The following is a 25420-nucleotide window of genomic DNA, read 5'->3' as shown; positions in this document are numbered from 1 at the left end:
GACCCTCCAGAGCACCCCACAGGGGGATACTCAAGGAAGCACTGAAGACAAAGAACCCATAGCATCTATGGTCCAGGCATGTAGCTACAACCATTTGTTACCCAGATGGGAGTTGAAAACCACCTTACACTGCAAAGAACTGAGCAGCATTCAACCTTCCTAAGATACCCTCTCACACACACACTGATGCAAGCCTAGAAGAGCAATCCAAGCAACGGCCATGACACCTCATCTTACTTTGTGCAACCCGGTGACCTTGGGCAGATACTCCACAGAATATGTCTTGTTCTTGTCACTATCCGGGGTCACTTGTGCCTAGGACAGAAAATGAACAATAGTTAGAGAAGGTGCTGGGTGTGAGTAAAGGTACGCTGTACCAGCCAAGGCCCTGTGGTGAGGTGCCGGGTCGGGCACTGTCCTGGCTCTCTCCTGCCCCATTGCTGCTGAAGGATGCCCCAGGAAAGCAGCAGCTGAAAGTCACAGAAACAAAGTAACATGGCACAAATGTATAACCACGTCACAACTCCCCACTGTCTTAGGGCTGGAAATCAGCATATGAGAAGGACCATAAAGCAAGTCACTTCAACCTTTAGTGGCTCAATAATTATGAAGAGCTTATGAAAGACCAGGCCTGGTGTCAGGAACCAAAAATAAAACAAATCAGGCATAATCCCTGCCCCAGTGGGAGAAACAGACCACATTCCAGTAAATAGAATTTCAGATGGTACTAGGCAGTAGGAATAAGTCTTAAGAAGATAAGGAGGAATGCATGTGCAAAGGCCCTGAGGGAGGAACCAAGTGTAGTCAGCCTGGGAAGAGAGGAGAGCATCAGTTTTGTTATTGTTATTTCGGTCATCAGCATCTAAAACCTCAATTCACAAGGCCTTCGCTAAAGCCAAAGAATCCTTTATTTTATTAAACATTGTTAAAAAAAACCCAAAACACTGTGTCCTTGGGTATCAATTTCTATTACCTTTCAAGGCACAGTCCTTGGGCAATTACTTTGACTACGCTAAGCCTCAGTATCCTCCTGGTAAAAAACAATTTTTATTGTGAGCTTTAATGAGGAAAATGGAAAGCACAGACCCCGGGCCTACCACAAGCCTCCAGAGCTCCATGGAATGGCAGCATCTTCCAACGTACCTCTTCTTTGTTCCCTTCTGGGTCCTCAACAAACACCATCACGTCTCCTTGCCCAGCACTGATGGTGTCCACAGTGAACTTGGCTGGCTGCTTCACCATGTTTCCTGTAGGCTCGATTCCTGCCAGGTTGACACAAGCACATTACAAGCTGCACAGGGCCTTGACAAAGACCATTACTCACCATGTTTCCCTCAGGCAACTGAGAGAAGGGCCCCAGTCCTGCAGCTGCCATGTGGGAGACAGGGACACCTATGACAAGGATTATCGAACAGGTCGAGAGCCCTAAATTTGTCCTTGTTATTTAATTTAATTTCATTTTTTTAAGTAGGCTCCACACCCAGTACAGAGCCCAGTGCAGGTCTTGAACTCACGACCTTGAGACCAAGACCTGAGCTGAGATCAAGAGTCAGGTGCTTAACCAACTAAGCCACCCTGGCACTCCTGTCCTTGTTATTTAAGCGATATCGGATTCTGGAATATTCAGAGCACTTCAGTCAGAAGTTTACAAAACTGTGAAAAATGATACAGTAATCATCAGTGGGGTTTGCCCCAAGGGAGGTAACACAGGGGAAGGAGGGATGAGGTGTGGGAGAAGGGCTTGTTTTTCATTAAAGACCATTTTCTATCACTTGAAAAGCTTAAAAATGGCCTTGGATCAATATTTTAAAATTAAACTATTCATTTTGAGCTGACTGAGCAAATTATTTTGAGATACTCACATGCAGGTAAAAGAAATAATACCCTTTATCCACTTCCCCAAGGTTACCTTGTACAAAAACCCTAGTACAGTATCCCAAGGAACCCGGCCTTGACACCGTCAGGACACAGCACATTTCCATCACCACAGGGATCCCTCATGCTACCCTATAGCCATACACATTCCCTCCCCACCCTACCCTCTCCTTACCCCAATAACTCCTAATCCATTCTCTATCTCCACAATTTTATCACTTCTAGAATGTTACATAACTGGAATCCCATTATGCAACCTTCTCAGTTGGCTTTTTCCACTAAGTATAATCTTTTGGAGGGTTCACCCAGATGGGTGCCTCTAGCAATAGTTTATCTTTTATTGCATATTCCATGATACGAATGTAACACCATGTGTTCAACCATTCACCCAATGAAGGACATTTGGATTGTTTCCAGTTGTCTATTACTGATAAAGCTGCTATAAACGTTAGTATACAGGGCCGTGTCTGACCCCAAGATTTCATTCCTCTGGGATAAATGCCAGGGGGTACAACTGCTGGGTGGCATGGTAGTTGCACGTTTAGTTCTGGTATTTTTTTTTTTAAGATTTTATTTATTTGACAAACAGAGATCACAAGCAGGCAGAGAGGCAGGCAGAGAGAGAGGAAGGGAAGCAGGCTCCCCGCTGAGCAGAGAGCTGGGTTCGGGGCTCAATCCCAGGACCCTGGGATCATGATCTGAGCTGAAGGCAGAGGCTTTAACTCACTGAGCCACCCAGGTGCCCCCATTTAGTTCTTTCAAAGAAACTGCCCAACTGTGTTCTCAAGTAGCTGCATTCCCACCAGCAATGGATGAATGATCTGGATCTGCTTTCTCTGCATCTTTGCCAGCATTTCGTATTATCCCTACTTTCTATTTTAGCCATTCTGATAGATGTGTAGTGATTTATTTAAAAAAAAATTTTTTTTTTTTGAAGATTTTATTTATTTAACAGAGAGAGAGCAACAAGCAGGGGAAGTAGCAGAGGGAGAGGGAGAAGCAGGCTCCCCGATCAGCAGGGAACCCTATGTGGGGTTTGATCGCAAGATCCCAGGATCATGACCTGAGCCAAAGGCAGCCATTTAACTGACAGAGCCACCCAGGAGCCCCAGATGTGTAGTGGTTTTAATTTGTATTTTTCTCATGGCCAATAACACTGAACATCTTTTCATGTGCTTCTTTGCCATTTGTATACCCTCTTCCAGGAAATGCCTGTTGGAATCTTTTGCCTATCTTCTAATTGGATTTTTTTTACTTACTGAGTTTTGAGCATTCCTTATATATTCTAGATACTAGTTCTTCTTTGGATAAGGTGGCTCTCAAATATTTTCTCCCAGTCTTAAGCTTGTCTTTTCATCCTCTTAACTACACAGAGTTTTAAATTGCTTTAAAAAGTTTTAGAGAGTGAAATTCAACTGTTGCCTCAGTAGCATTTTGAGTTCAATTTGGGGTGGTGTCCAGGTGGCCTGAGGGGTGGAGGCTGAGGTCTCTTGTCTTGCAAGAGAGCAAGGTGGCCCAGTAATACACCTTCACTCTGAGAAAGCAGTCCAATCCTCCTCTGCCAGGCCATGCTTTGGGGCACACTGAGGGACAGACCATGCTTCATGATATTTTTTATGTTCTTAATTTTGGTGAAGACCGACTTACCGTATTTTTCCCTTTAGGGATCATGCTTTTGGTGTCAAATCAAAGAACTCTTGGCCTAGTCCTAGATCCCAAAGAATCTCTTCTATGTTGTTGTTGATTTTCTGGAAATTTATAGTAAGATATGGCCCACTTTGGGTGAGTTTTTCTAAAAGGTGTGAAACTTACTGTTTCTTTTCCTTTTTCTTTTTTTTTTTTTTCCTTGGCCCAATTGCTCTGGAACCATGCATGGAAAAGGCTCTCTTCCCCGCCCCCCCCCAAAGAGCTTTTGCACCTCTACTAATGATCAGTTTGCACAGCTGCAAACAGTTCTGGATTCTGTTCCATTGATCCTTGTGTCTATCTTTCTACCAATATCACATGGTCTTAATTGGTATGCCTTGATGAGTCCTGAACTCAGGCACACTGACTCCTCCCACATTTTTCTTCTTTTTCAAAAAATCACTTTCCCTACCGTAGTTTCTTTGCCATATATGATTGATTGATCGACTGATTTTATTTTTTGCCATACTACTCTGGATCAAATTGAAGAAGTTCTTCTCTAGTTACCCTTTTCTGAGTTCTTATCATGGATGCCTGTTGAATTTGGTCAGATGCTTTTTCTGTACCAATTAATATGATCATGATTTTCCTTTTTTAGCCTGTTAAGGTAGTAGGTGGTTTTCACTGATTTTCCAATAGTGTGCCAGCCTTGCATTCATGGAATAAACTCTGCTTGGTCATGATGAAGAATTATTTTCATATATTGCTAAACTCTATTTGCTACTATTCTGTTGTATGATTTTTTTTTAAATTTTTTAAGATTCTGAGTAATCTCTACACCCAACATGAGGCTCCAACTTATAACCCCAAGATCAACAGTCGCATGCTCTACTGAATGAACCTGCCACATGCCCCTATAGTTTTGTATCTATATTCACAAGGGATATTGATCTGCAGCTTTTTTTGGGGGGGGGAGGGAATCACCTTTCTCTGATTTTTAGAGCAACACTGGCTTTGTAAAATGAACTGGAAAAAAATAATAAAATAAAAAAATAAAATGAATAGGAGAGTGTTCCCTCCTCATACTTTCTGGAAGAGATTGCATATAATTGGTGTTAATTCTTCTCTAAATGTTTGCTAAAATTCTCCAGTAAAACCACCAGGGCCTGGAGATTTCTTTTCCAAGGGCTTTTAAACTATAAACTTGATTTCTTTAATGGTTTCAGGGCCACTCAGGTTATCCATTTCATCTTGGTTGAGTTTTGGAAGTTTGTGTTTTTTTGCAAAACGTCTATGGTTGTTATACCTATATATTTTTTTATACCATGTTCTTTCTTCCTATAATTCAAAGATTCCTTTTTTCCTTGTTCCCCTGCTACCTAAGATGTAGCTTGGTGTGGACTATTTATTTATTAGTGGCAGTGGGTAGGTAGCGGTTTTATCCTGTTTGGGTTTAGCTCAGCTTCTTGATTCTGTATGTTTATGTCTTTTGCCAAATGTGGAAGTTTTCAGCCATTATTTCTTTGGGAGTTTTCAGCCCTGCCCTCTTTTTCCTCTCCTCTGGGTCCCCTGTGACATGAATGTTAGATGTTTTGTTATTGTCCTGTAAGTCCCTGAGACTTCGCTTGTTTCTTTGTTTTTCAGTCTACTTGCTCTGTTATGCAGATTGGGCAATTTTTATTCTCTTTTCTTCCAGGTCACGGATTCTTTTCTCTGTCCTTCCATTCTGCTATGGAACTCATCCCCTGAGTTTTTATTTGAGTTAGTGCATTTTTCAGTTCTAAAACCTTCATTTGGTGCTTCTTAATATCCTCTATTTCTTTGCTGAGACAGTCTATGTCCTTGCTGAGCTTTTCAATTTTTTCGCTTGTTTGACATAGAGTTGTAAGTGCTTGTTGAAGCCTTTTTATAATAGCCACACTAAATCTTTACCAAATAAGTCTAACAGTTGTTATCATCTCAGTGTTGGCATCAATGGACTGCCTTTTTTCATTCAGTTTGAGAGCTTCCTGGTTCTTGGTGTGATGAGTGATTTTTTTTTAAAAAACTGGGTATTGTGTTATGTTATAAAACCTGGGTTTTATTTAAATGTTCTGTTTTAGATGCCTTTTATAATGCTGATGCATCAGGGGAAGGGAGAGTGCATGCCTTGTTAGTGTCAATGGGGGGAGAAGTCCAGGTTCCCTATTCAACCTCCACTGACACTCAAAATGAGGGGGGCTCCTCATTACTAGCAGGTGGAAGTGGGATATCCAGCTCCCCACTGGGCCTCCATCTGTGGCTGGAAGGGGTAGGAGCATCTCATTGCTACCGATATCGTCTACTGACATCTCCTTACCGCTAGACTGTGGTGAGAGTCTAGGCTCCCCACTCGGCTCTTACTGGTCTAAGTGGGGGCTGAGAGGCCACAGTTTTTCCTGGGATACTTGGCTGTAAAAGAGCAGTTAGTGTCTCACAGGCTTCTGTCCTGCAAGGCTGCCCTTTCCTGTCCCTCTGGCCAGAGAGAGCAGGCATCTGTTTTTGCCTTTTGTGTTTCAGGTACGTGGCTTCCCCACACCCCGTCTGATATACAGGGGGGGAAAAGCAAGCCCAGGCAACTCACTACTCTGTCAGCCCCTGGGTCCTGAGATCTGGAACCCATTTCTCTTATTCCCTTTCAGAGTCTCCTTATATTTATCTTATATAAAATGCCCAGGAATTTTGTACTCAGCAGAAGCAATTAGGAAAAGTATTTCTACTCTATCATCCCCAGAAGAAGTAGTTCAAGGAGTCCTATTTTAAAAGTTCTTTTCATGGGGCGGGGGGTGGTACCTGGGTAGCTCAGTTGGTTCAGCGTCTGTCTTCAGCTCAGGTCATGATCTCAGGGGCCTGGAATCAAGCCCCACATATGGCAGGGCTCCCTGCCCAGTGGACAGTCTGCTTCTCCCTCTGACCCCCTGCCCCCACTCCTGTGCACGTGCACTCCCTCACTCCCATGCGCTCACTCCGCTATAGAGACACAGAGAGCGGTCTACTGAAGCCCCGGGTACCTATCACCTTGATGCCACAACTCATGGCCAGTCCTGCTTTACATCTTCACCCCTACCTCTCCCCTCCTCCTATACTATCTTTGGTACAAATCCTAGACCTCACATCTTTATTTTTTAAAGATTTATTTTAGAGGATGGGGAGAGGGGCAGGGGAAGAGAATCTTCAAGCAGACTCCCTGCTGATCCTGGAGCCTGATGTGGGGCTCTATCTCATGACCCTGAGATCACAACCTGAGCTGAAAGCAAGAGTTAGACCCTCAACTGACTGAGCCACCCAGGTGCCCGTAGACCTCCTATCTTTAATCCATAATCATTCACCATATATCTTTAAGAGATGTCTCTAGAATATCCACATCAAAAAAATTAATAATTCCTTAAAACCATCAAATATTCAGTGTTCCTATTCCCTAGGACCCCTCACAAGGAAGGGTGCTCATGGTAGGCTCTGCAGTGAATGCTTCACAGAACGTGGATTCTAGGAAAGGTTTCTGCTTAGCTCACAGAGGCATGCTTTCAACACACCTCACCTGCAAGCAAGCCCCTCACACGGATCTGCTTGTGGCTGTAGGTCTGCCTCACTCCAGCCCTCCGGATCCTTTCAGGGAACGGGTCTCAGAAAGCAGATCTGCAAGTGCCAACCAGCTGCTAACTGTAATCTGGCTGCCGTCCAAAATATAAAACGAAGAAAACCTCTCAATCCTTTCAGAAACTAGAGGATGAGGTGTGCTCTATGCTCTTTGGCTCAGTTGGCAAAAATGAAGCAATTGTGGCCACATGAGAGACAGAAAACTGCCCCTGCCCTCGGGTTTACCACGGGACAAAGACATTATCTTAAGGCCCTACCCATGTAGCTTCACATGTGGCCCTGTGGCCTAAAATGACACTTGATCCTCCTACTTAAGAAGAAAAAAGGGGTGCCTGGGTGGCTCTGTAGGGGTTAAGGGTTTGGCTCTTGGTTTTGGTTCAGGTGATTATCTCAGGGTCGTGAGATCGAGCCCCATGTCGGGCTCCGCGCAGGGCATGGAACCTGTTTGGGATTCTCTCTCTGCCCCCTCCTCCCTAACACTGCCCTCCTCCACTCATACTCATTCTCTCTCTCAGAAACAAAAAGAGAGAGAGAGAAACAGACAGAATTACCATATAATCCAGCAAAATCCCTTCCAGGTGTAGACACAAAAAATTGAGCGCAGGGATTCAGCTACTTGCTTATCACTATCGCAGCAGCATTATCCACAGGAGTTAGAAGGTGGGAGCAATCCCAATGTCCACTGACAGAAGACTGGATGGGCAAGACATGGTATATCCACACATTGATATATATTATTCAGCGTTGATGTGTATTATTCAGGTTTAAAAAGGAACAAAATTTTGACACATGCCACAACATGGATGAACGCTGAAAACATTATACTAAGTCAAGTAGGCCAGATACAAAAGTACAACCAGTGTAGGATTCCACTTACGTGAGGTACCTAGAGTAGGCAAATTCATAGAAACAGGAAATAGAATGATGGTTGTCAGGGGCTGGGGGAGCTGGGGAGGGAAGGCTACAGTTTAATGGGATTAGAGTTTCAGTTTGGGAAGATAAAAAAGTACTGGAGGTGGACGGTGGTGATGGCCACATGACACAGTGAATGTACTTAATGCCACTAAGTGGTACATTTTTAAATGGTTAAAATAGGAAATGTGTTACGTATATTTTACCACAACCAAAAAAAAAAAAAATGAAAAAATATGTACCTATGCATACATACATATAGGGGTGTGTTGTTTTTTTTTTTTTTAAGGTGTGTTTCCTCCACAAGGACACAACACTTTAAAAAAAAGACAGATGAGAGGCACCTGGCTGGCTCAGTCACTGAAGCATGTGACTCTTGATCTTAGGGTTATGAGTTCAGGCCCCATGTTGGGGTGTAGAAAGGACTTAAAAATAAAATCTTTAAAAAAAAAAAAAAAGGCAGATGAAGGAAATGGCAATGACCAGCCACATTCCTAACTGTAGCAAACAGTCATTTTCTAGAAAACAGCATCGTGAAAGGAAACCGTTTCACAGTAACAATGGGGAAGCCCGACAGCCAGTGATAAGATGACTGCAAATAAGCATTTTATGCCTTGATGAGATTTGATCCACCTAACCAGTTTTGTGGACAAGAGGTTTTGTCGACAAGAGATTTATTTGGCCGTTTGAAGCTTTTTTTTTTTTTTTAAGATTTTATTTATTTATTTGTGAGAGAGAGAGAGAACAAGGCAGGGGAGGGACAGAGGGAGAGGGGAAGCAGACTTCCCACTGAGCAAGGACCAGTGCCCCCCCCCCCAGCCGCCCCCCACATGGGGCTCAACCCCAGGACCCTGAGATCACGAGCTGGGCAGAAGGCAGATGCTTAATCGACTGAGGAACCCAGATGCCCCAGCTGTTTGAAGCTTTTTGCCATGAAGGAAGCGTAACCTTGAAAAATCTGAGATTCCTTATTCTAACCATGACCTTTGGCTCAGAGCAGGCAGATTTAAAGCAAGCAGGGACGCGCCAACCTTCCAGGGAATGCACCTCCGAAGAGGGCCTCCAACAACGTCCCCAGGCCCTACACAGACAAAATTGCCTGGAAGCACCACCTCCATGCCCAATGGAACCTCAAACGGGATTGTTCCAGAACTATCAGGCTGTCTCCGCTGTTCTAAATCATGCTAAAAATACAGATTAAAAATACCCTGACTACTAAGACTGAGAACCGCACACAACACCACTGCCCTGGTGGGGAAATGCTATCTTCAAAGGCAATGTGTATGGGATATCCTGTTACATGACAAGCACTCTGAACCCTTCAGAAAGTCAGTGTTATTTAAAAAAAAAAAAAAAAAATTGCGGGCAGGGGCGGCTGGGTGGTACAGTTAGTTAAGTGTCCAACTCTTGGTTTCGGCTCAGGTGGTGATCTCAGGGTCATGAGACTGGCCCCTGCATCCGGCTGCTTGCTCAGTGTGGATCCTGCTTAAGACTCTCTCTTTCCCTCTCCCTCTGCCCCTCCCCACCTCCCTAAAAATAAATTAAAAAATCTTTAGGGGCAAAAAAATTTTTTTCAGGGAAATCATTCCAGATTACAAGAGTCTAAAGAAACAACAAATATGTGAAATTTTTTTTAAGATTTTATTTATTGAAAGACAGAGAGAGAATGAGAGGGAGAGAGAATCTGAAGCTGACACCGCACTGAGCCCAGCCCGGTGTGGGGCTCAATCGCACAACTGTGAGGTGGAGACCTGAGCCAAAACCAAGAGTCCGACGCTTAACCCACAGAGCTACTCAGATGCCCTCAGCATCATTCATCTGAGCACTCAGAGGAATCTTAATCTGATCCCGGTTTATAAAACCACAAAATCTATAAAAGATGATTTTAGGACAAGAGTGAAATGTTCATATAAACTGGATATTAGCTGGTATGAAACTGTTAATTTTTGTATGTGTGATCATGAATATTGTGGTTAGGCAAGAGGCTACCCTACTTTTAGGAGAGGCTTCCTGATGTACCGTCATGGTGCCCGCACTGATTTTCAAAGAATTCAACAACCCCCTGCCACACACACACACACAAAGAAGGGCTAAAGAAAACTGTTATGTTGGAATGGTTAGCATGGCAGATTCTAGCAGAGGAGATACAAGATGTTTTGTGTCTCTAAATGTCATCCCAGCTGTGGTTACAAAAATTAAGACACAAAATGCATTCCCTCCCTTCTCCATAAAAAAGGAAATCAACTGTATCTCACTATGCTCCTCTTTACCAGAAACCACACCGGGCTGAAATGCAACTGTTCTTTAAAAATTGTTCTTTAAAAAGCTGGTGGGGCATCTGGGTGGCTCAGTGGGTTAAGCCGCTGCCTCCAGCTCAGGTCATGATCTCAGGGTCCTGGGATCGAGCCGTGCAACGGGCTCTCTGCTCAGCAGGGAGCCTGCTTCCTTCTCTCTCTCTGCCTGCTTCTCTGTCTACTTGTGATCTCTCTCTCTCTCTCTCTGTCAAATAAATAAATAAAACCTTTAAAAAAAAAAAAGCTGGAGTGCTTGAAGTCAGGTGCCAACCATGACACCATAAAGCCTCAGCAAGCCTTCAACCCACCATAACGTTCTGAACAGAACAGTGCCCCGTAGCAGCCTTGGTGATCATAAACAGGATGTCTCAGCAAGGAAGTGTGTGGGGGTCCCAAGAGCTCCCTCCCCACCCGAACAGCTGAAGCAGCAGGAGCATGACCAAAGCAGAAAGGAATCAGCAGCCACATGACCCAGGCTCTGGTCCACTCCCAACACTGACAGTGGAGATCTGGGGTAGGCACCCCCACCTCCAGTGGATTGGGCCTCTGATTCCTCAACTGAAAAGTGGGAAAAAATAATCCTCTCCTCAACCCAGGGTTATTGCACTAAAATCACAATGCTACAAACTCCTCGCTCTCCATCAGGTTAAAGCTGCAGTGTTTCTCAGATAATCTCAGAGTCTAGATTCGTGCAGCAGCAATGCTGGTCACAAACAAATGGATCCTGGGGCACCTGGGTGGCTCAGTCATTAAGCATATGCCTTCAGCTCGGGTCATGATCCCAGGGTCCTGGGATCAAGCCCCACATTTGGCTCTCTGCTCAGCAGGAAGCTTGCTTCTCCCTCTCCCACTCCCCCTGCTGTGTTCCCTCTCTCAGTGTCTCCCTCTGTCAAATAAATAAATAAAATCTTAAAAAATAAACAAAACAAAAAAACCTTGAGGTAAAAAACAGCTGATAAAGGAGGCCTGGGGTCTCAAAGATCAGGCCTATTTTCGCTCTGGATGCTAAGAATCTTCCCCCTGAAGCCACATAACCATGTCTAAGACCAAAGGACAAGGCTCAAACCCAACAAGACCAGTACTTACCTCGGCCATAGGCCCTGGCTTTCTTCGGGTTGAGTTTGGGTTTAAGAGGAGCCCCGGGCTTGAGCTTGGCTTTGGGGAACTGGGACAGGTAAGTCATCACCGAGTGCTCATCCACATCTGGATGAATAATTTCTTCAGGAGTGATGACCTAGAATAAAGCGTGGTAGGTCAACGCCCAGAACAACTCACTGGTAACGGTCAAGGATTTGCAAATGTGTCTTAGGCCAACCACTACAAATTGAAGACACTGAGTCAAGCTCTAAATTAAGTGAAATTACATTAAAACCACGTGCTAATGTAGTGTTTTTAACCTTTTAGAGGTGTCACTCTTCCTTTTGGAAGCTGAAGACCCCCTCCAGACAATTCTACATGTAATTTCCAGAGATGCACACCCTTCCCTGGCAAAAAAACTCACTCATCCCCCAGAGAAACTTTCCAAAAGGGGTAAGCTATATCAGATGAGAAGAAACAAATACACATCAGATTGGAGCATATCACCAAAAAGCACATAAATTATCCTTTTCCCTTGTTCATCTTTTCATTGCCTCCATCTCTATTAACTCTGTTACTAATAAAAAAATAGTCATAAAAACAAAGAGACAACCCGGCAACATATTAAACTTGCAGTCTTGTTACGGACTTGGATGTTTGTATCTTCCCAAAGCTCTTTTTTTTTTTTTTTTTTTTTAAAGCTTTTATTTCTTTGACAGAGACAGATCACAAGTAGGCAGAGAGGCAGGCAGAGAGAGGAGGAAGCAGGCTCCCTGCTGAGCAGAGAGCCTGATGTGGGACTTGATCACAGGACCCTGAGACCATGACCTGAGCTGAAAGCAGAGGCTTTAACCCCCTGAACCACCCAGATGCCCCCTCCCAAAGCTCTTATGCTGAAGCCCTAACCGCCAGGATGATGGGATTAGCACGCTCGGCCTTTGGGAGGTGAGTAGGTTAAGATGAGGTCAGGAGGATGGAGCCCCCATGATGGGATTAGTGCCCTCATGAGAAGGGGAGGAAAGAGGAGACCTCTGTGTCTATGCCCTGTGAGGACACAGCAAGAAGCCAGAGGTCTTCGAGTCACCAAGAGGGCCCTCCTCACCAAACACTGAATCTGCTTGCACCCTGCTCTTCGCCTTCCAGCTTCCAGGTACGAGAAATAAGCCCCTGCTGTTTACACCATCCAGTCTACCGTATTTTGTCAAACAGCAGCCTGAGCTGACTAAAATGGGTTTCAGGACATTATGAGCTGTCCAAAGAAATAGGGAGGAATGAATTTCTCCTAAATGTAGCCTAGGAGCAAGATTATGCTCATGCTGGACAGGTGGCCCCCCCAGAGGCATCACAGCCTCAGGTCCACCACCTGACCCAGCCCTAAACAGTCACCAAAACATCCCTCTGCCCCCAACTAGGGTGCTGAGGAGCTAAGGCGCTACCCCTCAGACCCAAAAGAAGGCCCTGTCTCATGAACCAGGTTAACCAAATGCAGAGGAACAACTTCTATACCCTGCTTCCCTCACCCCACAGGAAAACAGAACAAAACAAACTGCCAGAGAACATTCTGACAGCCTTCAGCAACAAAACAGCTACTTGGGTTTGAACAGTTGCCTTCACCCATTCCATGAAATGTAGGATGTGCGTTGATTTGGTATTTGTTCCAGGAAGCTCCTTCAACAACTGTAAAGTGCCAACATCACACGAACGTCAAAAGGAGATGGTTTTAGGTTTAAGAGGAGATGAAAAACATACCACACCACTTACTAAGGATGGAAGAGCTAAGAAATGGGCCACGAAGCGGAGACATGATGTCAAAACCAAACCAAAGAAATACAGGAAAGTTTTTCTCCCTCCCGAGGGATCCTATTACAAAAGATATGGAACTCAGCTCTGAACACCAACTTAGACCATCATGGGACCTGGGGTGAGGTCATCCATCCATGGCACTGGCTCCCTACAACTGCTCTTGACCAGGGCTTCAAACATGGGCGTCTCGGGGAGTTTTTTAGCTTCCTTGGAAAACCCTGGAAGACAGCACCTCAATTACACAATGTGGCTACTGCTGAAGGTATCCAAGAGTTGCTCAATCTCCAAGTTCTCCTGTTATGTTCCTGTGATAGGATTATGAGCAATACAAATTTTTCCACAATTTCCAATAATGGTAGGTTATCCCGGTTTAAATTTTTTTCAAAGTTCTAAGTCCTGTGACTTCCCCTAAGATATCAGATTTTAAAAAAGACTTTTGAAATATGTAAAAAGTGGTCAAATATTGGCTATTCCTTACAGTACAACCCAATCATTAAAGTCTACATTTGCAGTCTGGTGTCCCAAGATAGTCTTTAAGATCTTTGGAGCAAAATTACTATAAAATTTGCCACATGTTACAAAGAGCGATGTGAAGATTTTTGAACAATCTACAAGCACCCAAGTCAACGAGAACCTATTATTATGGGTAATCTAAGGAAGACGGGAGCGTGCCAGAGGCAGTACTCTTGGAAGGCTCATGCTGAGGAGGTCAGACTGCCTGCCAGACCCAAACAGGCATCCACAGAGTGCCAGAACAAGCTGGAGGGTGGAAACAGCCTCCGGGCATATGGCGCTGCTTGTATGCCTACCTGTGGGACCCCCAGCCAGTCGTCTGCTTGCTGCATAGCTTCCCGCGCATTATCCACAGGCTTTCGTGGATCCCACGATTCCCAGTCTGGGCACAGACCTGTTAACGTAACACAAAAGATTCCGTTAATATTAGCTGACAGAAGAGATTAAAGGAAGCCCGTGCTTAAATTAAACCCCTTTGGTATCTTAATTCAGAGAACAATTTCTTCCAAAAATCACAGTCAATTAGATACTTGAAGGGCAAAAAATATCACAGATAGGAGTACGCCAAACTATTCTGAGACTAAACTGAGACTTCTCTCTCAGGCCGTTGTTTTCTTGCATTAACAGAGAGATTATCCATTCCTTGAAGGTGTGGTAGATATAAATCAAGTCTGTAAAACTCCTTGGGCCTGGTGCCTTTTTGCAGGAAAATTTTTTTTTCCTCCTACCACCTTCAAACTTCTGTACTCTGGTCACTAAATGTGTAGGATTCACACCAGCTGGATAACCTACAACTAACTCAAATCTGACATTATCTACATGGAGATAGAGTCAGATCCTGCAGGTGAAGGGCTCAGGTCCATAAGACAGCCCCCCTCCTTCCTCCACTTCGGCGATCAACTGCAAGTCCAGCTTACCACTGGGCTTCTAACAGACCAGCTATAAACTGGAGGTTCCCACAACTCTTCCTCAACTCACTTACTAGAGTGGCTCACGGAACTCAGGAAAACAGTTTAAGCGCTAGATTACCCATTTATTATAAAAGCATACAGCTCAAGGCCAACCAGATGAAAGAAATGCACATGGCAAGGTATGGGAGAAGGGGTATGGAGCACCTATCCCCTCTCAGCGTGTACCACTCTCCTCGCACCTCCATGTGTTTACTGACCCAAAAGCTCCCCAAAATTTGTAGCTGGAGAAATTTTATGGAGGCTTCATTAGTGAAATAGGCAAGGATTGATTAAATCACTGGCCATTTGTGGTTAACTCAACCTCCAGCCCGTCCCTTCCGTGGAGGTCAAGAGATGGGACCAAAAGCTCTAACCCTCTTATCACATGGTTGGTTCTCCTGGCCCTACCCCATGCTTAGGGGCTGTCCAAAAGTCATCTCATTAACACAAACTCAGGTGTGGTTGAAAGGAATCATTATCATGGCTCTTATCACTTAAGAAATTCCAAGGGTTTTTGGAGCTGTGTGCCGAGAGAGGGACAAAGACCCCAATATCTATTTCTTATTCTAAGTCACGGTATCACAATCTGGTTCCTAGATACATCTAAAAAGACTACCTAGCATCCGTATAATTCAAAAATCCACACACCCAAAAGCCCAAACCTAGAATCATCTGAAAAACCTTTGTAATAAGCACAAAAAGTGTAGGACTGAAGTAAACATGCACCGGTTCAAACTGGTGAAGAGGTATCTTAAAATGTGTCCATAGGTGGAAGCAACAAAGAAGGTGCCACGAAACTAAGGCTGAGCTCTTGACTTCATTCTGGATAACACCAGCTGAGCACCTCTAGAGGAAGAGTGAGGCCTGGGGTCCGTCCTCCTTCCCTATCCAATACAGACCAGCCAGCTCTGTTCACAGCATGGTAAGAACCATTAGCTTACTAAAAATGAATGTGAACAGCATATATATGGAGTTTTCATAAACGGAAAATATGATTATTAGAGTAAATTTTTTATTAGAAACAATTCTGGTGGTGCATATAAACATGGGCTGGTTATTCTCTTGACTCTGTACCAGCAAACTCTACCCATCAACCTAAATGCTCCAGGGAGGATAACTACTGCGTTGGTGTGCGCTCAACCACTCAGAAAAGGGTGGGAAAACCTCCAACTGGATGCCGACCAAACACTATTTCATAGCAATGCAGAAAGAAAAGGGTGGAGAGAAAGCCATACATGGTCAACCCAGCAGTCGGTAAAAATGGGTACTTTCCACTCAATGGAAGTTTTTGGATTTTCGTGCCAAGTCAACTAACAGGGCCACGTGCTTCTGCTAAAGTCAATGGGAAACCCGGCACCAACTGTGGGAAGAAGAAGGACTTTGGATCTGAAAGCTAAACCAAGGCCCGCTCCAAGAACTTCATTGGGAATTTGGGTAAATAACTGAGCTCAGTGTTCAGAAAGTCCATGGATACACCTAGAAGATAAACAGAGCCATTTTTAGTTCCCTTTGCTCTTACAATGGGCTAAAACTAGAATACCCCAATCCCAGCAAACCCAGCTTTCCCAATGGAAAGCCAAGAGGCTTGAGGCCCACAAACCCCCATCCTGAAGAGATGGCTTAGGCAGCCTCAGACACTTACCCGGAGCACAGCTGTCCACTAAGGCCCCCAGAGCCTTGCCATCCTGCCAGTTCTGGTTAAAGTTGGTGATGGGCAAGTAGGGGATCTTGTTCTGAATCCACCCCAGCAGCCTCTGCTTTGGTGTCTGCTTCTTGGCATCATCATCCCCTTCATCCTCCCACACGGGCATGGAAATAGAGTAGTGGAGGATCAGTGTCCACACCAGGCCCAAGATGAGCTTCAGGTTCCCATCCACGATGGCTTTGCTATCTGGGGAGGGAGGCACAGGCTTGAGATGGCACATTCCTCTGGGCTGTCAAGGAAATTCTCATCTGTTAGAGAACCACACACAACCATTTCACAATGAAAGGATGTAGAGTTAGGGGCGCCTGGGTGGCTCAGTGGGTTAAGCCTCTACCTTCAGCTCAGGTCATGGTCTCAGGGTCCTGGGATCGAGCCCCGCATCGGGCTCTCTGCTCAGCAGGGAGCCTGCTTCCCCCCTCTCTCTCTCTGCCTGCCTCTCTGCCTACTTGTGATCTCTGTGTCAAATAAATAAATAAAATCTTAAAAAAGAAAAAGGAAGGTTGTAATGTTAGAATTTGCTTCAGAATACTTGAGGATGGGACTAGATAAAGTGAGATTCCAAAATGTTTACAAGTGTCACTGGATCACGTGTACATGAAAACACATTACACTTTCCTCTCTCTGCCAAACCCAGGCCCCTTTTAGGGATCTTCTAGGAATCTCAGTGCTGCTGGTTTCTACCTTCTACTCCCTTGGCTTCTCTGTGGCCCTCTATCCTCTGTCCTCTTTCCAACCTCTACCTACATGCATCAAAACCCAAACATTATCAACAAAATCTCCTCTCTCATTCTCTCCTCCTCTACCATCCCCCAACTTCCCCTATCTATCCCATCTCTCTCTTCATCTGCCTCTCCCCACACTTCCCTTCCTATCTACTCCATCTCTCCCCTCTACCTCCTCCCACACACCTCCCCTCCTAAGCATTCACCCACCCCCCCCAACTTCCTTCACCCTTTCCCCACCAAACTCCCCTGCTGCAATCCCCCATTCTACCAGGACCCCAAACTGAAAACGTTAGAGCCATCTTGGACTTCTCCTTTAAATCCCAGGTTGTTGTTTCTACAACACATCAATTCCCTCTCTACCTACACCTCTTGGCAAATCCTTTTCTCCACCTTCCTAATAAATATGGGCTCCTCTCCACCCTGATTCCTCAACAGCCATGAAGCTGAACCCTGTTTGCATAACCTTAGAGTATCTTTCTGCTCATGAGACATGTGGGTGGCTCAGTCGTTGAGCATCCACCTTCATCTCAGGCCATGATCCCAGAGTCCTGGGACTGACTCCCACATGGTGCTCCTTGCTCAGTGGGGAGCCTGCTTCTTCCTATTCCTCCCCCTACTTGTGCTCTCTCCACCACCAGCCCCCTGACAAATAAAGAAATTTAAAAAAAAGAAGAAGAACAACTATCTTTCTGGTCAGGTACCTCTGTGCTTCCAAATTCACCAATGGTCCCAACTGCTCACAGTTGAACACATCCTTACACATACAGCACCCTCGGAACCCCCAAAGCCAGCTTGCTTTTTCACCCTTGTCACCCCCGCCCACCACAGTTCACACTGCAGACACACAGACCCCTCACTCTTGGACCACATCCTGCTTTGAACCCCTCGGATCTCTCCATGTGTTCTATATTCCCTTTGATGAAAAGACCCTTCAACCACGCCCTCCTCTGGGACAACCCTGGGCTCCTCATTCAAGGGCCAGATCCAACAGTGGGTGGTGCTTTGCTCCCATCAGCATGTGGGTGACTGTGCCAGGGCCCTCTCAAGATGAAAACCAAGCCTCCGAGCCCCCATTCCAGACTACGAGCCCCTGCTGGGGAGTAACTGAGCCTCTGTCATCTTGGAGCTAGCTCCAAGATGGTGTCCCATCCACCCATCCACCACAAACTACCTGCATGTCGGTCACATACACACCGGATTGCACTTCATGAAACCCAGCTACGACCACATGAGAAATACACACCTGCTCATAAGGAGTAAACGGCTCGCCACTTAAAACCTGGAGGCTTTCTTTTTTTTTTTTTTTTTTAAATTAACCTGTTTATTATTAGTCCTCTTACAACAAACGAACCTCATAACAGGGCACACCCAAACCCACAAAAACCAAAGGTAGCTTTATGGTTGCAGATTTAATCATAATAAAACTTGATCCTGTAAAATTGTGCAGAGTAAAGATTATCATGAACTGGCTGGTAAGACCGTCTAGAATTTTTTTTAATATTTTTATTTTTATTTTTTCGTCAGAGAGAGAGAGGAGCAGGCAGAGGGAGAAGCAGGCTCCCTGCTGAGCAAGGAGCCCGCTGCAGGATTTGATCTCAGGATGCTGGGATCATGGCCCAAGCCCAAGGCAGACATGCTGAGCCACCCAAGTGTCCCAAGACAATCTAAATTTGAGCAATCCTCACTCAAAGTTAAGGCTCCCAGAGATTTTCTATGTAATGAATTATATAAATAATAACTTTGAAGCAGGACAGTCCATGTAATTCAAGGGGCCCAGCAACAAATGAAAATACAAGACTCCTTGTCCAAAAGTATTACGAATTTCAGGATGGCAGCAGCAGAAGATTAAAGCAAGTACAAAAGCCTTCTCAGAGCAAGGCCCCATTCTGGATGGCCGTGAAGCGCCCTCTGCCTCTGAGGTCCTGTGGTCAATAAGGTAGCAATGAGATGCACAAAACGCTTGACCATGAACAGAATTTGGACATCCAAGGAATGCATCCCACCTTACTGTCCATATGTTCCTCCAGGTGACAGCCCTCGACCATGACGGAATTTTTCTGATTAGATGTCCTGTTATAAGGTTGTCTTTGAAGTGCTGCTGATTACTGAGTTACTACCTACCAACTTTAAGAAATTCCAGGTCAAACAATTTTCCATGCCAGCTGCAACTACTGGGAGAAGAACAGTCCTCAGAAGGGTGGGGGGCAGGGGCAGGAAGGACACCAAGTGTGTGCACGCTTATCGTTAGGGTACCGGTGGTGGACCACGTAGGGTCTGTCCTTGCACCAGGCAGGATCGGAAGGGGCCTACAAGTGTCACCCAGCCACAAGCATCAGACAGCAAAGTTCAGCTTTCCTGAGTTATGTGTTAAATGCTTTTCAAATGCAAACTTGCAGATCTGATCCATAAATCAAAACACGAAACCAGCTTGCTCTATTTTTACCCAGCTTATATTACACGTGTTGGTCTAAAGGAATGAGACAGAAGTCTTTTTGGGGGGAAATATGACCCAGTAAAAGTCTGAGCCAAATGTATGAAAAATACAATGCCCAGAACTTCTGTTTCCAATGAATTCAAGGTGGGTGTCCAAACGGGAAAGCCCCCATTAAGGTCTCATTGGGATAAATGATACTTTTGTTCTGCTAGTCTAAGAAGCTGGAGAAAGAACAGTCCTCGCTCCAAAAGTGATTTTGACAGGTGAAGGTTCAAATGCTTTACAGAACTCTTGGAACAATAAAAAGATGGCAGCTTGCCCAAAAGGTCTCCCCCTTTCCCACCCACATGAAACAGGAGACTCCCAGCGCCTTGAAAATGAAATGCTACAGAGCATCCCAGGGTCGACGTCGGACCATCACAGCCGACGACGGGTTTTTCAAATGCGTGCGCTCTGTGATGTTTATGTCGGGTATAAACATGGAACAGAAATGTAAAAGGAAGAAAGGCCAGGTCAGCTGGAAGCCTCCCTGGAAGGATTCCACCTCATTGACAGACTCTTTCTGGAATAAAATAATAAGCCAACGCCCGCCACGCCTGCAAGACCTCCTAGAATCGACTTAGATTGCCGGTGGGTTGGAATCTGGCCACAGGTTTCTCCTCCCCAGATCCAACCAATCCCAATTCCCATGGAACTGGGCCTGGCTCTGGACAGCATGACCCTCAAACCACACACCCCCTCTGGAACTACTTAAAATTACCCAGCATTGCTTCCAAGGGAGAGCCGTGGCTTTTTTTCTTTTTCTTTTTAATAGCTAGTAAGTTAATTTGAGCTACGGCAAGTTCCAGGACAGAATGTTTTCGCGTACCTTCTCTACACCGGTTACCCAGTCCTCCCTGAACAGCAATTGGGAATGGGTAACATTTACGGGGGAGGAAACCAGCTATTTTTAGGCGTCTTTGGAAGCATTGTGGAAACATCTACTGTGTAGACAAGATCCTCCCAGGAAGGGCGATGGTGATCTTTCCCTCTCTCCTATCAAGAGGGCAGTGTCCACACAACTACCTGCGTGCCCGCCACAGTCCCCACGCTGACCTCCCCTCCTATTACTGAGGGCAGCGTGGTGGGAGGCCAGAAGATGCCTGAGCAAACACCATCCCACAGTTTTGCCTTCCTGAGTCAGAACAACAGGTCCTCCATTAGCCACAACAGAACAGCTCACTGCTAGGTGAGTAAGAGCCCACAAGGGGCTACAGGTTGAAGGATACGAACTTTCAGAAAAACTCCTTCGCATATGCTTGGGGAAGAGCACGCGGGCCATGCTGCAACTATGATTGGGCCATCCGGAGAGGGATTTGCCACACTCGCTGCTCCCCACCCTCTCAGCTCTGTTATGCTCGGAGAGGCTGTGGGGCATGACAGCTGGAACCAGCCGCTCAACTAGACATGTCACTCTGAACAACCCATCCATCCTCGCTGGGCTACAGAACACCGAGAGTTGAGCACAAGGCCAGGTACAGGGCGGGTGCTGAACAGTACCTCCCTCCCCTTCCTTACTCCTTCACCTCATACCTGAGTACCTGCTGCGTGCCCAACACACTTCCACAGAGCCGGAAGCCCAGAAGCTAAATCCCAGGTTTGCAGGCAAGCAGGAAATGAAAGGAGAGATAGTACTTTGTGAATTAAGAGGAGGATGAGGTGTTCCATGTGTCACTTCTCTGGGTCAAGCAATTCATTACAAGGGTCGTGAGTCTCTGAGGTCCCTGATCTCCTGTTCTGGGAGGAGGCTGACCCACACACTGCGGTGAACCCAGGACATGTGAGGTAAGTGTCAGGGGTCCCTTCTTGGGCTGAGTGCTTTAGGGAGACCCACACGGCCTGAGATCCCCAGACAGAAACCAAGAACCACCAAGGAACCCAACTATGGATCATTTATCAGACCTCCCTGAAAGAGAACACCTTACAGATAGCAGCCCACAAGAGCCCGGGGTCTGGCCCCTTCTTGACTTCCCAATGTCACACTGCCCCAGGGGTTAACCTTGGGTTAACCTTGATCTCCCGCCTCCGCGAGGGCTTACTCTGGGACTCCTTCCCCACCTCTGCTGACCGGGTTAATGCCTCTTCTACATCCAACTCTGCAACCCTGGAATAGGTCCCTGGCTCAACATGCCCTCCTCTTCCAGGGGAATGGCTGCATCGGCCTCCCCTGCTCAAAGCACCAGCTCTGCAAAGGCGGGAACAGGCTCTTCTGCTCCCCGAAGCATGGACACTTGGCTGTTTGGGGGACAGGCTGCCACATGCACAGCCCTCCCCCCTGGGTGCTCACTAAGACACAGCTGTTCTCCCTGAGTGGATGCAGAAGTCCACATACAGTCTTTCAGACGGAATGCTAACCTGCTCCTGATGGTAACCACCTCCATACCCCCAGCAGGCAACAGAGCATGTAGCACAGGAAGACAGCTGGGCGGGGGAGGGGAGAGGGTGTGTGAGCACCACTACATTGGCCATAGAGCCGTGGCCAAGTGATCCGATCCCAGAGTGCCTCAGTGACCTTCCCTGGAAGCTGGGGACAATGCTGGAGCAGGAGTACAGAGGGGCTGGGAAGCCCACACATGGGGTCATACCTCTCCAGCACTCAGAACCCCCCCCTCAGCTGGCACTGAATGCTGCTATTATTACTATTATTCTTACACCCCTGACTTCAACATGCTTTTATCAACCTTGATCCAAAAAGAACAAAGGCCGAAGGAAAAAGTGAAAGCTTAGCCGTTTTAAGGTGGTGACTTCCACGTCTGCCCTGGGGTTTCCTGTCAGCCCTGACAGCTTGGGTGAGCCAACCACAGCGGCATCCTGTGCGGGACTGCCCCACGGTAACCCCACACGGCAGCGCTCACATCACCTGGGCCCAGGAGCCAGGTGGCGGAACTGGGGCTCACGGGCCTCCCGGGTTGGCTTTACGGTTTCTCCCCATCCTTCATTCCTCCCCAGCCTCAACCAACTGTGGCTGAATTGTTGGCCTCAGTTGTGCAAACAAGAGGACACCTTCAACTGAAAGAAGGCAGTTCACCACGGTCCTCAGTTTCTCAGCTGCCACCTGTTCCTGAGGCCATGGTGAGGAGAGCCATCTCAATCAGCTGTCCAGCGCTGGGGTGCATTTCTGGGAGCCCGACAGTCCTTCCATCCGTACAGTGGTGGCAGACTGCACATACCTCGGCTGGGCTATGTACCTGCCCAGACGGCTCTGGGCAGGATGAAGGGGCCAGGCCAGCATCTCTCCTGCTCAGGGTTTCATCTACAGCCTGAACCCATCCAAAGACAAGACAGACTTACAACAAGGTGGCTCATACTGCCGATGGCTGAGGGGTTCTGCGGTGAAGGCCACCAAAACCCTACTGCCCCTTTTCCCAGGCATGCAGCTGCCAGCTGGATGTCCCTTCCCAGCCTCCCTTGCAGCTCAGCGGCACGCTGCTCTGCCAATGGACGGTGAGCAGAGGGAAGCGTGCTAACGCTCTACAGCCCTGGGCTGGGGTGCCTCCTCCAAGCACTCCCTCCTATGGCCAGCCAGAGCCTCTGATCTGACGGTCACTTAGATCTGACCTGCCCTCAGGGAAGCCAGCCAAGGTGATAGAAGGAAACTGGGTCCCAGATTAGGGTGTCCTGACAACTGGAAGACTGAAAAAAGTCGCCGTATTTGGGGTTTGTCGTTGTTGTTGTTTTTCAATCTCTTTGTTACAGCTGTTTAACTATAACAAGAGGATGTTCTGGGCCCTGAGGCCCTGAAGTCACAGACCACAGTGACATAAGTGTGGATTGGGGTACTTGGGTCAGCTGCATTTCCGATCCTTCTTCTAACTCAGCAACTCTCAAAGATGACAAAGGAGCTGAGTTAACAGCTTTCACACGTCACTATGTCAGGGTTCAGTTAATAAAGAGCCCATGTGGAAGACCTTTTTAAGTTAATTTTTCAAGAGATGATACCATAGACCAGGGGTGGCAAATGGTATCGGCATGTGAAGTGAAGACCCTCTCAGTGTACTCAGAATCAGAAAGATTCTGAGGCCCTATATGGGGTCAGCAGGAGAGAAAATCGATTACCGATCTCTGTCCTGAACAGGCACAGGGAATGGAGGCTCAGGGAGGCAGAATTGTGCAGATTAGCCATGCCTGACCTGGGCACGGCATGGGGAGTAGTGGCTGGGTCTCTACAACAGAACTGAGTAAACACTGCCAGATCCCTGATTTGAGATTTCTACTATAAGCCCATAACACATTCCTTATGCATAACCTCAGGCTTCAAATTTCCTACTTTGCCAACTATTCCTTCTGTTTTCTCTCACTAGACAACTTTTGCCTGGAATAATTGGAACAAATTATTTGATAATTAAATTTGATAATTAAATACCTTACTTTTATTTTGGTGAAGAGTTTTTGGTGGACACTCAGATCACAGATACTATGACAGTGTCTTGCTTCCTAATTTATTCCAACCCCCAGATTTTCTGGTTAAGATGCATCCTTTATTTAAAATGTGCAATTGCATCCCTGAGTGGGCTTCCAAATGCCACTTTTGAAAAGTGCTTACCGCTTCTGGGAATTACTTTCTATCCAGGGACAAAGTCACACAGGACTAAAATGAGATAGGTATATGAATGGGCCTAGAACTTAGTAAGTCCCTTCCAACTAGTATGACTGGGACAGCCTTAAAAAGTTAGGACAAGGATTCTAGCCTTGTTATAAGGATTAAAGAAAGAAGGAAAAAAGATAAGACACTCCAAAATGGTCAAAGCAATGTATGCCACACTAGGTTTTTGATCTTGAAGCCACAGGCCTCCTAAGTGAATGGTAGGATGAGGGCCCCAGGGACCCCTGAGCCTGGGCAGGGAGTGGAAGAGCCTGGAGTCCAGCCTCTGGGAGGCACCAGGAAACCCCAGTGTGAGCTCCAAAGTTCTCAGCATGGAGGTGTCTGTCTCTCGCTCCTCGCTTCCAGCCACCACAACTCTGAGAACATGGCCAGCTGAAGTAATAAACGCGGGCTGTGAATGGAGGTATGGGCTCTGACTCCAGCTCAGGCTCACCTGAAACAGTCCTCCAGCTCAGTCTGTCGTGTGGCAAGACCCCCTCACTGGAAACAGAGCTCACGGCCTACCCTGTGCATAGGAGCGCAGCCCACAGGGGAACCCTTGGAGAAAGAGTGTGACTGCAGGAGGAACCACGCCAGGAAAGATGGCTAAGCCCCTCCCCTCTTAACATCAAGAACAACCATATGGTGACAGCAGCTCCCTCTCTTCCAGACCTGGCCCCTGGGCCCAGCCCTGTGCCACATGCATCACCTTCCATGACCCTCCTTGTGACTCCACCAGGGCTTCTTTATGGTTCATCTCATCTTACACATGAGAAGACAGAGGGCCACAGAGGCACTGGCCAAAAGTAACACAGAGGAAGAACCTACATTTAAACCCAGTTCTCTCTGTTGCACGAGCCCAAACCTCCCTAATTCCCTGAATGCACACTGACAGCTCCATTTGGTGAGTGGAACAGGACACACATTTCACTGATGAGGAGGAGACACACCCTTGGGACCCAATGCCGGTGAGCTGTGGACTTTGGAGGGGAACCCAGGCAGGGCCTCTGACCCCGTAACTGCCCCAGTCATTCCCACAGTCCCAAACTGTCAAGATTCTTGCAGAAAAATGTGGACAGACAGCACAGAAGGTGACAGCACCAGGCCTGGGTGGTGCAAGCAGAAGTCAGACATGGATTATTTCAGTCCCCGTGTCTCAGGCATGACTCAGCCTCTACTACACCCTAGGAACTGGGGATTCCAATGTCCCAGCATCTGGGAGGTCCGCCACACAGGCCCTCCTGCTCAGCATGGGAAGCTGGGGAGGATG

General features: G+C 46.6%; 1 protein-coding gene across 1 annotated transcript in view; it reads right to left on the bottom strand.

The window, feature by feature from the left end:
- FLNB (filamin B) overlaps positions 1 to 25420 on the bottom strand; it is a 104816-nt gene that overhangs the window by 69341 nt on the left and 10055 nt on the right. Inside the window, 6 exon segments of the mRNA XM_032868420.1 lie at positions 238 to 315; positions 1144 to 1262; positions 11409 to 11556; positions 14012 to 14109; positions 16308 to 16556; positions 23625 to 23628. Of these exon segments, the coding sequence (XP_032724311.1) occupies positions 238 to 315; positions 1144 to 1262; positions 11409 to 11556; positions 14012 to 14109; positions 16308 to 16476 (612 nt within the window). The 5' untranslated portion in view covers positions 16477 to 16556; positions 23625 to 23628.

The sequence above is a fragment of the Lontra canadensis genome, unplaced genomic scaffold (genome assembly GCF_010015895.1).
Source record: "Lontra canadensis isolate GAN:19392208 unplaced genomic scaffold, GSC_riverotter_1.0 scaffold35, whole genome shotgun sequence".
Taxonomy (NCBI): Eukaryota; Metazoa; Chordata; class Mammalia; order Carnivora; family Mustelidae; genus Lontra; species Lontra canadensis.
This window is presented reverse-complemented; position numbering and strand designations above follow the sequence as displayed.